This window comes from Hypanus sabinus, chromosome 5 (assembly GCF_030144855.1).
Source record: "Hypanus sabinus isolate sHypSab1 chromosome 5, sHypSab1.hap1, whole genome shotgun sequence".
Classification (NCBI taxonomy): domain Eukaryota; kingdom Metazoa; phylum Chordata; class Chondrichthyes; order Myliobatiformes; family Dasyatidae; genus Hypanus; species Hypanus sabinus.
Window position 1 is genome coordinate 129634282 of NC_082710.1, and position 13278 is coordinate 129647559.

General features: G+C 38.2%; 1 protein-coding gene across 3 annotated transcripts in view; it reads left to right on the forward strand.

Annotated features, from left to right (window-relative positions):
* The window catches only part of rbm26 (RNA binding motif protein 26), a 128142-nt gene that overhangs the window by 87663 nt on the left and 27201 nt on the right, over nt 1–13278 (forward strand). For all 3 annotated transcript variants that reach the window (XM_059970392.1, XM_059970395.1, XM_059970394.1), the window contains 5 exons: nt 1748–1912; nt 3162–3302; nt 7852–7926; nt 8123–8239; nt 9775–9849. In XM_059970392.1, the coding sequence (XP_059826375.1) occupies nt 1748–1912; nt 3162–3302; nt 7852–7926; nt 8123–8239; nt 9775–9849 (573 nt within the window). The remainder of the gene's footprint in view (nt 1–1747; nt 1913–3161; nt 3303–7851; nt 7927–8122; nt 8240–9774; nt 9850–13278) is intronic.

A 13278-nucleotide genomic window follows, 5' to 3' on the forward strand; every position in this document is an offset into this window, starting at 1 on the left:
ATTTTTTCATTTTCTGTTATTGTTAGCTGTCTTAACCTGTGTGGTTTAAGTGTGCTTTCTTTTGGGGTGCTGATATAGAAGTATTTTAAGAGTGTAACAAGCAGTACTTTCACTTTGCCAATGCCCTACTGCTTTGTAGCAACAGAAACATGACCAGTGTTTGAGTTGATTTCATCTCCCAACAGCCCATTCTTTGCCTGTATACGCATTTTGCATCAAGATTTTCTGATCTTTCTGTTTTAAAAATATTTTATAAACTAGTGGTTACATTTGTCTTAGTAATATTTTTGTCCCTTGTAATAGAATCAAGGGAGACCTTGCTGATGCAGGGTGACCAACTTGTGGATTGTTGCTTTTACTCACTCTTACCATTGTGTAAGAATTGATGATTTGAAGGTTAAACTGTCACATCTGCCACATCCTAACCTTTTAGTTTGATTGTCCTTTGCCCGGTTTGATCCTTCTACAAACGTTTCTGCTTCAGTTAATCAGTTCAATTCATTCATGAACTCATTATGTCATTGACCATTTGCATTCTGGTTTGTGCCCTTTGTTTAATCATGCACTGGGCTATATACCTACAAAGTAATCAAATTATTATTTGAAAAGAGGTCTATTACTTTAACATTCAATTTTCTGGAAAATTAAATGTTTAGAAATCTAAAATTTGCTCTTTTCTACTGACACATTAATGCAGAAGGTAAAAAAATAAACATCTAAAGCAATTTATATTTATATTAAAATAATATTAAAAATCTAGGTTGCCTCAGACTTTTGCACAATACTGTAGATTATACTACAGTGGCCTAGTCCCATTAACCTGCACCTGGACCATAGCCCTCCATACCCCACCCACCCATGTACCTATCCAAACTTTTCTTAAATATGGAAATAGAAATCAAATCAACCACTAGTGCTAGCAGCTCATTCCACACTCTTATCATCTCCTGAGTGAAGATGTTCCCCTGTAACATTTCACCTTTCACTCTTAACTCATAACCTCTTGTTGTAGTCTCAGTGAACCTCAGTGGAAAAAGCCTGCTTGCGTTTACCCCTCATGCCCCACATAATTTTGTATATCTCTATCAAATCTCCCCTCAATCTTCTATGTTCCAGGAAATGAAGTTCAAACCTATTCAATCTTTCCTTGTATCTTAGGTCCTTCAGTCCTGGCAGCATCCTGCAAGTTTTCTGTGTACTCTTTCCATCTTATTCAATCTTTCCTGTAGATAAATGACCAAATGACATTACTCCAAATTAGTCCTTATCAACATCTTATACAACTTCACCATGATTTATCAAGGCCAATGTTCCAAAAGTTTTCTTTACAACCTCATCTACCTGTGATGCCACTTTGAATTAATTATGGTTGTATATTCCTAGATCCCTCAGTTCTAGTGCCCTTCCATTCACTGTTTAAGACCTACCCTGGTTGATCCTACCAAAGTGGAACACCTCTTGCTTGTTTGCATTAAATTTAAATTTCTATTCTTGAATGGAAAAGAAGATGGTGGTTAAGAATTTCAGTAATTGTGAAATATCATGTGTCATCTTTCCCTATCTCTTCAAAATGAATGAAAGAAAATTGAATTAGTTGATCTGCCGTATGTAGACAAGTTATCTTCTTGAATAGTCTGATTATGCAAGCCTGCTGTTACTGTTCTGGAAAGTTGATTTTTATTTTGTTATATTTTGATTCATGAGTAGATTGAAGTTTTGCTTAAATCTATTGATTGACTTTTCTAAGGTTGCTTATCAAGGTGATTTAGAGGGTGCCCTTATTCAATTTGCATTGCCCGAAGAAGCAAAGAGGGCAATCTCGAGTACAGAAGCAGTACTTAATAATCGATTCATCAAGGTATACTGGCATCGGGAAAGCAATTCTCAGCAAAAGACGACTTCAAATCAACAGGTAGTAATTATAATTACCTTTTTTGCAAAATATGGGTTGTCAGAAGTAGTACAGGTTTCAATACTTTTTGAACGCCTATAATAAATGAATGTTGATATAGTTTTGTCTGAAAATGTAGAGCTGCATATGCAATATTGAATTTCTTCATGACTAATAAACATTTGAAATCAGTTAAGACATAGTTTATAGAAAAATGACAGCGAAGTTGTTTTAGATTGCACTAATAGTGACTGATTAGCTAAATGGCCACTTCCTGTGATCAAAACTTTTTTAAGATTGCAGTGCACAAGTGTGGGAAGGATGAGAGAGTGTTAGCTTTTCAGCCATTCAGAGTTGAGCTTTATAAACTGTCCCTTTCCTCCTCTGTCATCTGCATCTGTCCGCAGATTTTGACCTGTTCTATGGAAATGGCTGTTTTCTTGTAAGAAAACTTCTTTTTGCACTCTTGCCTCTGGTAGATAAATCCTAAATTGAAGGGTTAAATGAATTGATGATAATAGGCATTAACATAAACTACATTTTAGCACCAGACCATTCATATTTCAAAACAAAATCATGTTGATAGAACAACTAAAAAATATAGCCCATGAAGAACACAGATACCAATATTGCTCAACAGTCTGGAACTTCTGTAGTCTTCGTCATTGTTTCACAAAAAAACAGGATTAGGATTAGGGCACTTGGCCCCTCAAGCATGCCATTCAATAAGACCTTTGTTGATCTGCCCGTAAGACTAACCTCAGCTCTAAGTGATCAACTTTAATGTTTTGAGTGAAAGGCAATATGGTGATGAACCTTTTATTTGTGATAGACTTTTTCTCAGTCTTAAGAACTAAATCATGTTATTCAGGTTTGGATCCCTTTCTCAACTCTGTACAGGTTAAAGAATAGCATTCATCATCATTTGTCATTGAGGTATTGTCTTTCTAGAGTGAAATATGATCACAGGAGTACTTGATAAACGCAGTGCACAGATAAAGTAAATGTTCATCATATCAACATTCTTTGTGTTGACAAAAGCTTGCAATCAACTTAGTGAGAAATGAAGTATTGTTACAAGTTGACCACATTTTGGCTTGCTTCTGTTGATATTGAATACTGACTGCTAACCAGACACAAGGGCCATAAGTGTACACTAATATTTCAAAGCACTAAATTGTGAGCCTTTTGCTGCTGATTAGTTGTCATTAAACGATGCTAGTTGCATTGTGTTTACTTTCAAAGTTTTTTTCACCATTTCACTTTCAAGGTGGCTTGTGGACTGCAGCAGCCAGTTAAACAGTCCTCGTTTGCAGTTATCAAACAATCAGTAAAGGACAGATTGGGTCCTTTACCAGAAGGAAATATGGAACCTACACAAACTCAGGTCATTCCCATAGCCAGCATTCAGGTGTGTACAGTTTTAAAAAAAATGTTATTTTAAATTTTTTTTGTCCTTTCCTATGAATTCTACTCTAGTTGTTTAGACTCCACAGATTTTGTATAACTATTTCTCTGAACAATTTCCTTTCTCGTATCCCCTTTAAATATTAGGTAAATTCTTCACACAGTAAACTTCTAGTTTGCTGAGACTTAGCTCTGTGATTTTGCTGTCACAGGAACATAGAAAACCTTCAGCACAATACAGGCCCTTTCGCCCACAAAGTTGTCCCTACCTTACAAATTACTAGGGTTACCCATATCCCTCTCTCTCTCTTTCTAAGCTCTATTTACTTATCTAAAAGTCTCTTAAAAGACCCCATCGTATCCAACTTCACCACCTTTGCTAGCAGCCCATTCCATGTACTCACCACTCTCTGCATAAAAAAACTTAACCCCTGACATCTCCTCTGTACCTACTTCCCAGCACCTTAAATCTGTGCCCTCTTGTGGCAGCCATTTCAGCCCTGGTAAAAAGCCTCCGACTATCTGCACGATCAATGCCTCACATCATCTTATATACCTCTTATCAGGTCACCTCTCATCCTCTGTCGCTCCAAGGAGAAAAGGCCGAGTTCACTCAACCTGTTTTCATAAGGCATGCTCCCCAATCCAGGCAACATCCTTGTAAGTCTCCTCTGCATCCTTTCTATGGTTTCAAAATCCTTCCTGTAGTGAGGTGACCAGAACTGAGCACAGTACTCCCAAGTCAGGTCTGACCAGGGTCCTATATAGCTGCAACATTACCTCTCGGCTCCTAAATTCAATTCCATGATTGATGAAGGCCAATGCACCGTATGCAGCCTTAACCACAGAGTCAATTTGCACAGCTGCTTTGAGTATCCTATGGACTCAGACCTCAAGATCCCTCTGATCCTCCACACAACCCGGAGTCTTGCCATTAATGCTATATTCTGCCATCATATTTGACCTACCAAGATGAACCACTTCACACTTATCTGGGTTGAACTCCATATGTCACTTCTCAGCCCAGTTTTGCATCCTATCAATGTCCCACTGTAACCTCTGACAGCCCTCCACACTATCCACAAAACCCCCAACCTTTGTGTCATCAACAAACTTACTAACCCATCGCTCCACTTCCCTATCCAGGTCATTTATAAAAATCCCAGAACAGATCCCTGAGGAACGCCACTGGTGACCGATTTCCATGCAGACTATGACCCGTCTGCAACCACTCTTGGCCTTCTGTGGACAAGCCAGTTCTGAATCCACAAAGCAATGTCCCTTTGGATCCCATGACTCCTTACTTTCTCAATAAGCCTCATGAGGTACCTTATCAAATACCTTGCTGAAATCCATATACACTTCATTTACTGCTCTACCTTCACCAATATGTTTAGTCACATCCTCAAAAAAATTCAATCAGGCTCATAAGGCACAACCTGCCTTTGACAAAGCCATGCTGACTATTCCTGATCATATGATGCCTCTCCAAATGTTCATACATCCTGCCTCTCCGGATCTTCTCCTTCAGCTTACCTACCACTGAATTAAGACTCAGTGGTCTATAATTTCCTGGGCTATCTCTACTCCCTTTCTTCAGTAAGAGAACAACATTCGCAACCCTCCAATCCTCCAGAACCTCTCCCGTCCCCATTGATGTTGCAAAGATCATCACCAGAGGCTCAGTAATCTCTGCAGTAGCCTGGGGTACATCTCATCTGGTCCCAGCGATTTATCCAACTTGATGCTTTCCAAAAGCTCCAGCACATCCTCTTTCTAATATCTACATGCTCATTAGTAGATGTTGTCATTAACAAAATGTATTACATGTTATTCAAAAGAATTTTTGCATTACTTTGACATTTGCTATAATCTTTGTTAATGCTTCTGCACCAATATTCATCAGAATTTCACAATGAATCTTTTCTCATCTGGCTAATGGAACTTGTCCTCACTCCTAATAATTTCTCATTGGGTCCTCCCACTTCCTTCAAACAAAACATATAGCCATGAGCGCTCACACTGGTCCCAACCATGTTTGCCTTTTTGTTGGCTACATGGAACAGTCTTTGTTCCAAGCCTACTCTGGTCACTGCTCTCTACTTTTCCTATGCTACATCAACAACTGCATTCGTGCCACTTCCTGCACCCACACGGAGTTCATTGACTTCATCCTCTTTGCCTCCAACTTCCACCCTACTGTCACATTTGCCTGGTTCATTTCTGACACCCCCCTCCCCTTTCTTAATCTCCCTTTCTCTGTCTTTGGAGACAGCTTATCTTCTGATGTCTATTATAAACACACAGACTCTCACAGCTACCTGGACTATACCACTGCCCACCCTGTTACTTGTAAAAATGCCATCCCTTTTTCTCAATTTGTCCTCCTTCAAAGAAAGGGGCTTGCCTTCCTCCATCATCAACGCTGCCCTACACGCATCTCTTCCATTTCATACACATTTGCTCTCGCCCCATCCTCCCACCACCCTACCAGGGTTTATGTTCCTCTTGTACTCACTTACCACCCCAACAGCCACCTGCCTCCACATTGAGTACATTATTCTCCGCAACTTGCACCAGCTCCAATGGAATCCCACCACCAAGCATATCTTTCCCTTACCCCGCCCCCCCCCCCCACCACTTTCTGCTTTCTGTAGGGATCGCTCCCTATGTGACTCCTTGTCCATTCATTCCTCCCCAGTGATTTCCTTCCTGGCACTTATCCTTGCAAATGGAACAAGTGCAGCACCTGCCCCTATACGTCCTCCCTCTCTGCCATTCAGGGCCCCAAACAGTCATTCTAGGTGACGCAATACTTTACCTGTGCGTCTGCTGGGGTCATATACTTTTGCCTAGTGGTGCTCCCAGTGTGGCCTCTTGACATAGATTGGAAGGCAGCTTCGCTGAGTACTGCCAGAAAAAAGTGGGATCTCTCAGTAGCCCCCATTTTAATTCCACTTCCCATTCCATTCTGATATGTCAATCCATGGTCTTCTGTAACTGTCGCAATGAGGCCACACTCATGTTGGAGGAACAACACCTTATATTCTGTCTGGATAGCATCCAACCTGATGGCTTGAACATTGATTTCTCAAAATTCTGGTAATACATGCCCACCCCACCCCCCTACCCCACCATTCTCAATCTCCTTTTACCTCTCTCATCTTATCTCCTTGCCTGCCCATCACTTCTCTGGTGTCCCACCTCCTTTTCTTTCTTCCATGGCCTTCTGTTCTCTCCTTCAGTTCAACTTCCCAGCTCTTTACTTCACTCCTCCCCCTCTCATTTTCACCTATCACCTTGCGTTTCTCCCTCTACCCCCTCCCAACCTTTTAACTCTACTTGTCATTGTTTTTTTCCCATCCCAGTGGTCCGAAATGTTGACTACTCTTTTTTTTTCCCATGGATGCTGCCTGGCCTGCTGGCTTCCTCCTGCATTTTGTGTGCACGTAGCTTGGATATCTGGCAATTTCAGATTTTCTCTTGTTTGTGAATGTTTATGCTTTCTTGTTTACTTTAAATCTGTCTTAATTCAAAATGCTGGGGATTTTTTGCTATTGCATTGCAAATAGTTGAGAATATTTTGCCTTGTCAATAATGTGGAACTAAATATTTTAATAAATTTTTTCTGATTTATTCAAGCAATGTAGCATTGAGACTTGTTAGCTCTGGAGAATTTGAAGAATGTACAAGTCCACATTAAGCAGCAAGTGTCGTAGTTAATTTCAGATATAAGCTTAATAAGCATTGTCAGATCATGAAGACTAAGAGTATTGTTCCTGCAAAATTTCAGATTTTGATGACGTGCAGATAATTTGAAGCATAAAGTCATTCCAATTGGGGAAAAAGTAATTTCTAACTTGAAGGAATTCAGTTTGTAACGGAGGATTTTTTTCTCCATAAAGATATGATGTACATGTGCCTTGGTTCAAAAATCCTGATTGAAAACCCCGTTTATGGTTTAGAGTTGCATATTCTTTACAACCTCCTGCCAGTGGTAAAATAGTTTAACGATTTGAGCCTTAAAGACTAAATGTAATCTTTTATTATTGTGAGGGAATTATTATTTTCTCTCTCAATGATCCTTGATAGAATTGTAGTTTTTGATCTCAGTTTTCATGGACAAAAGATAAAAGTGAATGTGTTTTATCTAGAGTAATAGAAGGAAACTTCTATTAAAGGAAATACTTCTATTTATTATAAAATCATTAGTTTCTATGATTAGGAAACTAATCATTCGATTTTTCTGACTCATTTTATTTTAGGCTGTTTTATTTCCCTTCCTCCTATACCTTAACTACATTGCTGCAATTCAGTATTGGAGCCAAAAATATAAATTGTAAATGCCCCAGTAAAATGTAACGCATTGTATGGCTTATCTTAAGGAACTAATTTAATGCCTTGTAATGAGAACTGAACAAGTAGTAGAACTTCAAAATTGAAATGTCCATGAGTGATTTTATTGTTGAATGATGACAGCCTGTGAGTAGATGTGCTATATTGAAGAACATGAAGGAATATGTCACTAATTAATTACTTTATTTTTTTTTCAGAATACAAATAAGTTGTCTATTAAAGATCGATTGGGATTTGCAACTAAACACACAGAACCAGCTCCGACTGAAAAGGTACAGTTCATTCAGTTAATTATAGTTGTGCACTGGTGTCCAAGGTTCATTCCATTTTCAGTCTTTGAGCACAAAATGATATTTAGGATTGCATCTGACATAACATTATTTGAAGTTAAAACTTCTTATAAAACCCTCTGTATGATCTTGACCACAATCTTTTTACAGTTTAAAAAAATATATTTTTGTGCTGCAGGTATTGTCAACTACAACAGGTCTTACAAAAACAGTCTACAATCCTGCTGCCCTAAAGGCAGTGCAAAAGTTAGGTACTGTTTCATCAGAATCTACAGAGGCACCAAAAAAGAAACAGGTTTGTTGAGTTTATGATAATTGTGCATTCTGTAACTTGTGTCCATAAAATTAATCATACTCATCTGGCAAGTGATTTTTTTTCTAGATTGAAAATTAAAGTTTGATTATATGAATTTAATAGCAAAAGTGATTGTTTCAGGTTTTCAGCAAAGAATTAACTTGAGTTCAACAGAATTGTATGTTGTGAAATCCTTTGATTTTTTTTCCCCATCATTGATTTGAGTTTTCTGGTGCTGTTGCACTTTTATTTAGCTATTAAATGGTCAAAAGATAGCAAGGTGAGCAAAAATTTTAATAGTTTCAAGAAATGGTCAAATCAATAGTGCTGGTAGCAAAATGTTAATGATATCTAGCATCTATCAGGAATAAAAAATGTAGATGAAGTTAGAAGTATTTAGTACCTCCAATTAAATGAATGCAGAAGAAATGCTTAAGTTCAAAATTGAAACCTCTACCTGGAAAGTGCATGGCATACTTTAGATAGACAATTTAAGGTCACAAATAGAAATAAATGGGTTTGTATTAATTGCTATTACAAAGCTGTGGTTGCCATGTAACCAAGGTTGGGATTTGAATCATTAGGATACTTTTAGAATAGATAGATGAAGTGGGAAAAGAAGGCAGTATGTGGATAACATTATGAATGCAGTAGAAAGGTAGAATAGTAGTTCAAAAATCGAAGGATAAGTACAAGAAAAATAGGGACGTGTATATTTAGATTTGGTAAACAAGGAACATCAATTGTATGGAGGGTAAATTCATGGAATGTATAAAAGATGGTTTTCTAGTTTAAATACACAGCAAGTCAAACAGTATCTGTTGAATGGAAAGTTCACATTACAGGTAAAAGGTGCTTCATCAATACTGAGAAAAGCACACATTTTGTTTTTTCTTGGCTTTCTAGATCATTATATTGAAGGAACAGTTATTTTAGATGCAATATTGCGTCATGAGGTAGTGTTAATTGATGAGCTGGTAATTATAAAGCCCTTAGGTGAACATCAACACAATATGATTGTTTTATTTTTTTTTTAAAAGTGATTCAATTCAATTAGAATCTAGGATCTTAAATTTGAATAAAGCAAATACTCTATAAGGACATGAATGTGAGTTGGCTGTGGTAGGTTCAGAAATTATATTAAAAGTTATGGTAGTAAGCAGGTGACTAACGTTTAACACATTGAGTTTACAAGTAATGTGCATCTTTAAAATGCACAGGAAATGGCAAAGAATATTATTGATCAAGAAATTATTTGTGTAAATAAAAGGGATCCTGAATGCATTTCACTTGAGTAGATTGTAATTTTCTCCTTTACTACTGCTGTTTTCATATAATCCAGGACAAATTAAATAATGCTCAATCTTGCCAATCATTTTTGGCTAACCTATTATTACATGAATACATTTTTTCCCGCAAAAAGAAACAGGTGAAAATTAACTAATGTTTGTATTTTTCCCCATTTAAAATCCTTTGGGACTTTTCTGTACAGTGTTCTATTTGACCAGGGTTCTCGCATGTTTATTATTTTACAGGATACACTTCGACTTCAACAAGATGTAAGAAAAAAGAAACATGAAATTTTGGCAAAACACATAGATACCCAGAAGGTATTTAGTTTTTGTTAGATCGAAGTATTTCCCTCTGATTTGTTCTCATCGTAACTTGTGCATTGTGTAGCGAGATGCTTACTGTTGTCAGAGGATGGGAAACCAAGTGAAAGGGCTGAGAATGGGGCAGTTGGTATACAAGCAGAGGCAGTGTTTAGTGAGAGCATCAGGAAGGGCAGGCAAAATTGCAGTCAGTGGGATGACTTGTAGTGTAACGGGAAAAGTTAGAAATAATGAATATAGGACTGACCATACTGAATGTCACAGTATACAGAATAAGGTAGATGAGGTGGCACAGTTAAAGATTGGCAGGTATAATGTGGGCATTACTGAGTCACAACTGAAAGAAATTTATACTTGGGAGCTTAACATCCAAGGATGCTCATTATATCAAAAGAATAAGCAGGTAGGCAGAGGGGGTGAGGTGGTGTGGCTCTTTTAGTTTAAAAAAAATCAAATCTTTAGAAAGAGGTGCCATAGGACAGAAGGTGTAGAATCCTTGTGGGTAGAGTTAAGGAAGTGCAAGGGTAAAAAGACCCTGATATACGCATCTGAACAGTATCCAGGATGTGGGCTACAAATTACAACAGGAGTTAGAAGATGCATATCAAATGAACAATGTTGCAATAGTCACGGGGGATTTCAGTATGCAGATAGACAGGGGAAAATCAGATTGGTGCCAAGCTTGCGTCCCAAGAGAGAGAATTTGTAGAATGCCTATGCGATTGAGCCAGATTTGATGTGGGAGTTTAAAGTAAAGGAACCCTTAGGAGGCAGTAATCATAGTATGATAGAATTCACCCTGTAATTTGAGAGGAAGAAGCTAAAGTCAAATATATTAGTATTACAGTGAAATAAAGGGAATTATAGAGGTATGAGAGAGGAGCTTGTCAAAGTTGAATGGAAGGGGGTACCAGCAGAGATGATGGCAGAACAGCGATGGCTGGAGTTTCTGAAAGAAATTTGGAAGGCACAGGATGGGTATGTAACAAAGTATTCTAAAGTCAGGATGATGTAACTGTGGCTGACAAGCTAGCCAATAATATCAAAAAGGATTCCAGAAGTTTTTTTCAGTTATGTGAAGAGTAAAAGAGGCACTGGAAAATAGCACTGGAGAGATAGTAATGGGGTACTAGGAAACGGCAGGCGGACTGAATATTTTGCATCACACTTCACTGTGGAAGACACCAACAGTATGCCAGAAATTCGAAAGTGTCAGGGGACAGAAGTGACTGCAGTTGTTATTATTGGGGTGAAGTTGTTCGGGAAACAAAAGATCTGAAAATAGATAAGTCATCTGGACCAGATGGACTACGCCCCAGGGTCCTGAAAGAAGTAGCTGAAGAAATTGTGGAGGCATTAGGTATGATCTTTCAAGAATCACTGAATTCTGGCATGGTTCCCGAAGACTGAAAATTGCAAATGGCACCCCACTATTCAAGAGAGGAAGGAGGCAGAAGAAAGGAAATTATAGATCCTGTTAGTCTGACATCAGTGGTTGGGAAGATGCTGGAGTGGATTGTTAAGGATGAGGTTTCTGGGTACTTGGAGGCACATGGTAAAAAGGACCATGGTCAGCATGGTTTCCTCAAGGGAAATCCTTGCCTGACAGATCTGTTGGAATTCTTTGAAGAAATAACAAGCATTATATTCAAAGGATAATCAATCAGTGGATGTTGTGTACTTGGATTTTCAGAAGGCATTTGACTAGGTGCTGCTATGAGATTGCTTAGCAAGTTAAGAGCCCATTGTATTACAGGAAAGATACTAGCATGGATAAAGCATTTGGCAGGTAGCAAGGATTGGGAATAAAGTGAGCTGCTAGTGACTAGTGGTGTTCCACAGGGCCAGTACTGGGCCCACATCTTTTTACTTTGTATGTAAGTGAATTGAACGATTAAATTAACGCCTTTGTGGCCAATTTTGCAGATAATATAAAGGTAGGTGGAGGGGCAGGTAGTGTTGAAGAAGTAGGCAGGTTGCAGAAGAACCTAGACGGATGCAGAGAATCTACAAACGTTTCAGATGGAATAGTGTCAGGAAGTGCAGGTCATGCACTTTGGTAGAAGGAACAGAAGAACAGGATATTTTCAAAATGGGGAATTGAATCAAAAATCCAAGGTACAAAGGGACTTGGGCGTCGTCGTGCAGGATTCCCGGAAGGTTAACTTGCAGGTTGAGTCAGTGGTGAGGAAGGCAAACATAATGATACTTATTTCAAGGGGACCAGAATATAACAACAAGAATGTAATGCTTTTTAAGGCACTGGCAAGGTCTCATTTGAAGTACTTTGAGCAGTTTTGACCCCATTATCTAAGAATGAATTTGCTGATGTTGGAGATGGTTCAAAAGAGGTTCACAAAAATGATTCCAGGAATGAAAGGCTTATCATTTGAAGGTTTTTGATGGCTCTTGTCTTGTACTCACCGTAATTCCAAAGAATGGGGGGTTGAACTCTATCAAATATTGAAAGGCCTCAATAGAGTGGATGTGGAGAGAATGTTTCCCATAGTGGAGGAGTCTAGGGCCAACTGGTACAACCTTAGAATAGGGGGTCGTCTATTTAGAACTGAGATGAGAAATTTCTTTAGCCAACGGGTGGTGCAGCTGAGGAACTTGTTGCCACATGCAGCTGTAGAAGCCAGGTCATCGAGTGTATTTAGGGTGGAGGTTGAAAGATTCTTGATAAGTCAGGGCTTGAAAGGTTACGAAGGGAAGGCAGGAGAATGGTCGAATTCTGCTCCTATGTGCTGTGGTCTTACAGTCATGATAAATATTTAGTTTAAATGTATCTATTTTCACAGACCAATGTAATTTGAGAATTTAAATATGTTCTTTTATTTAAAGAAAAGAAGAAATATGTACATTATACTGATCTCCATTTATACTTGCATTTTATGTATAATTTATGAGCATTATCTCAGCACTACATACTGAATCAGATTACTATTAGCACGCATGCGTACACACTCTTGAGGTATTTCTATTATTTTGTAGACCTCCATCAGAAAGTGAGTCAATCCTTTAAAATATTCTGGTATTATAGTCCCATTCTTAATCTAGCTAGGGTCACAGAAGTAATTTAAGTCCCTTTTCATTCTTCAACCTTTCCCCAAGGTACAGTATGATTATGTTTTGGTTTACACTAGAATGGAAATTGTAACCTGATCTTCCTGAGTGAACTTTGTAGATTTGGTTAGTAAACTTTAGGAGCCTTTTCATTCTGTGTAAGTTTGCTTACTTTTGGTAAATAAACTAAACTGTATGCTAGAATCTGGAGGGGAAAAAAAAATCAAAGTCTAGAACTCAGACAGGCAGTTTTTGTAGGGAGAAATGAAACCAGTAAAATAAACCGGGTTTATTACAGAGAGGCACTAACCCAAAATATTGGATTCTCTTTCCACAAATAATGCTCGATTGACTGAGCTC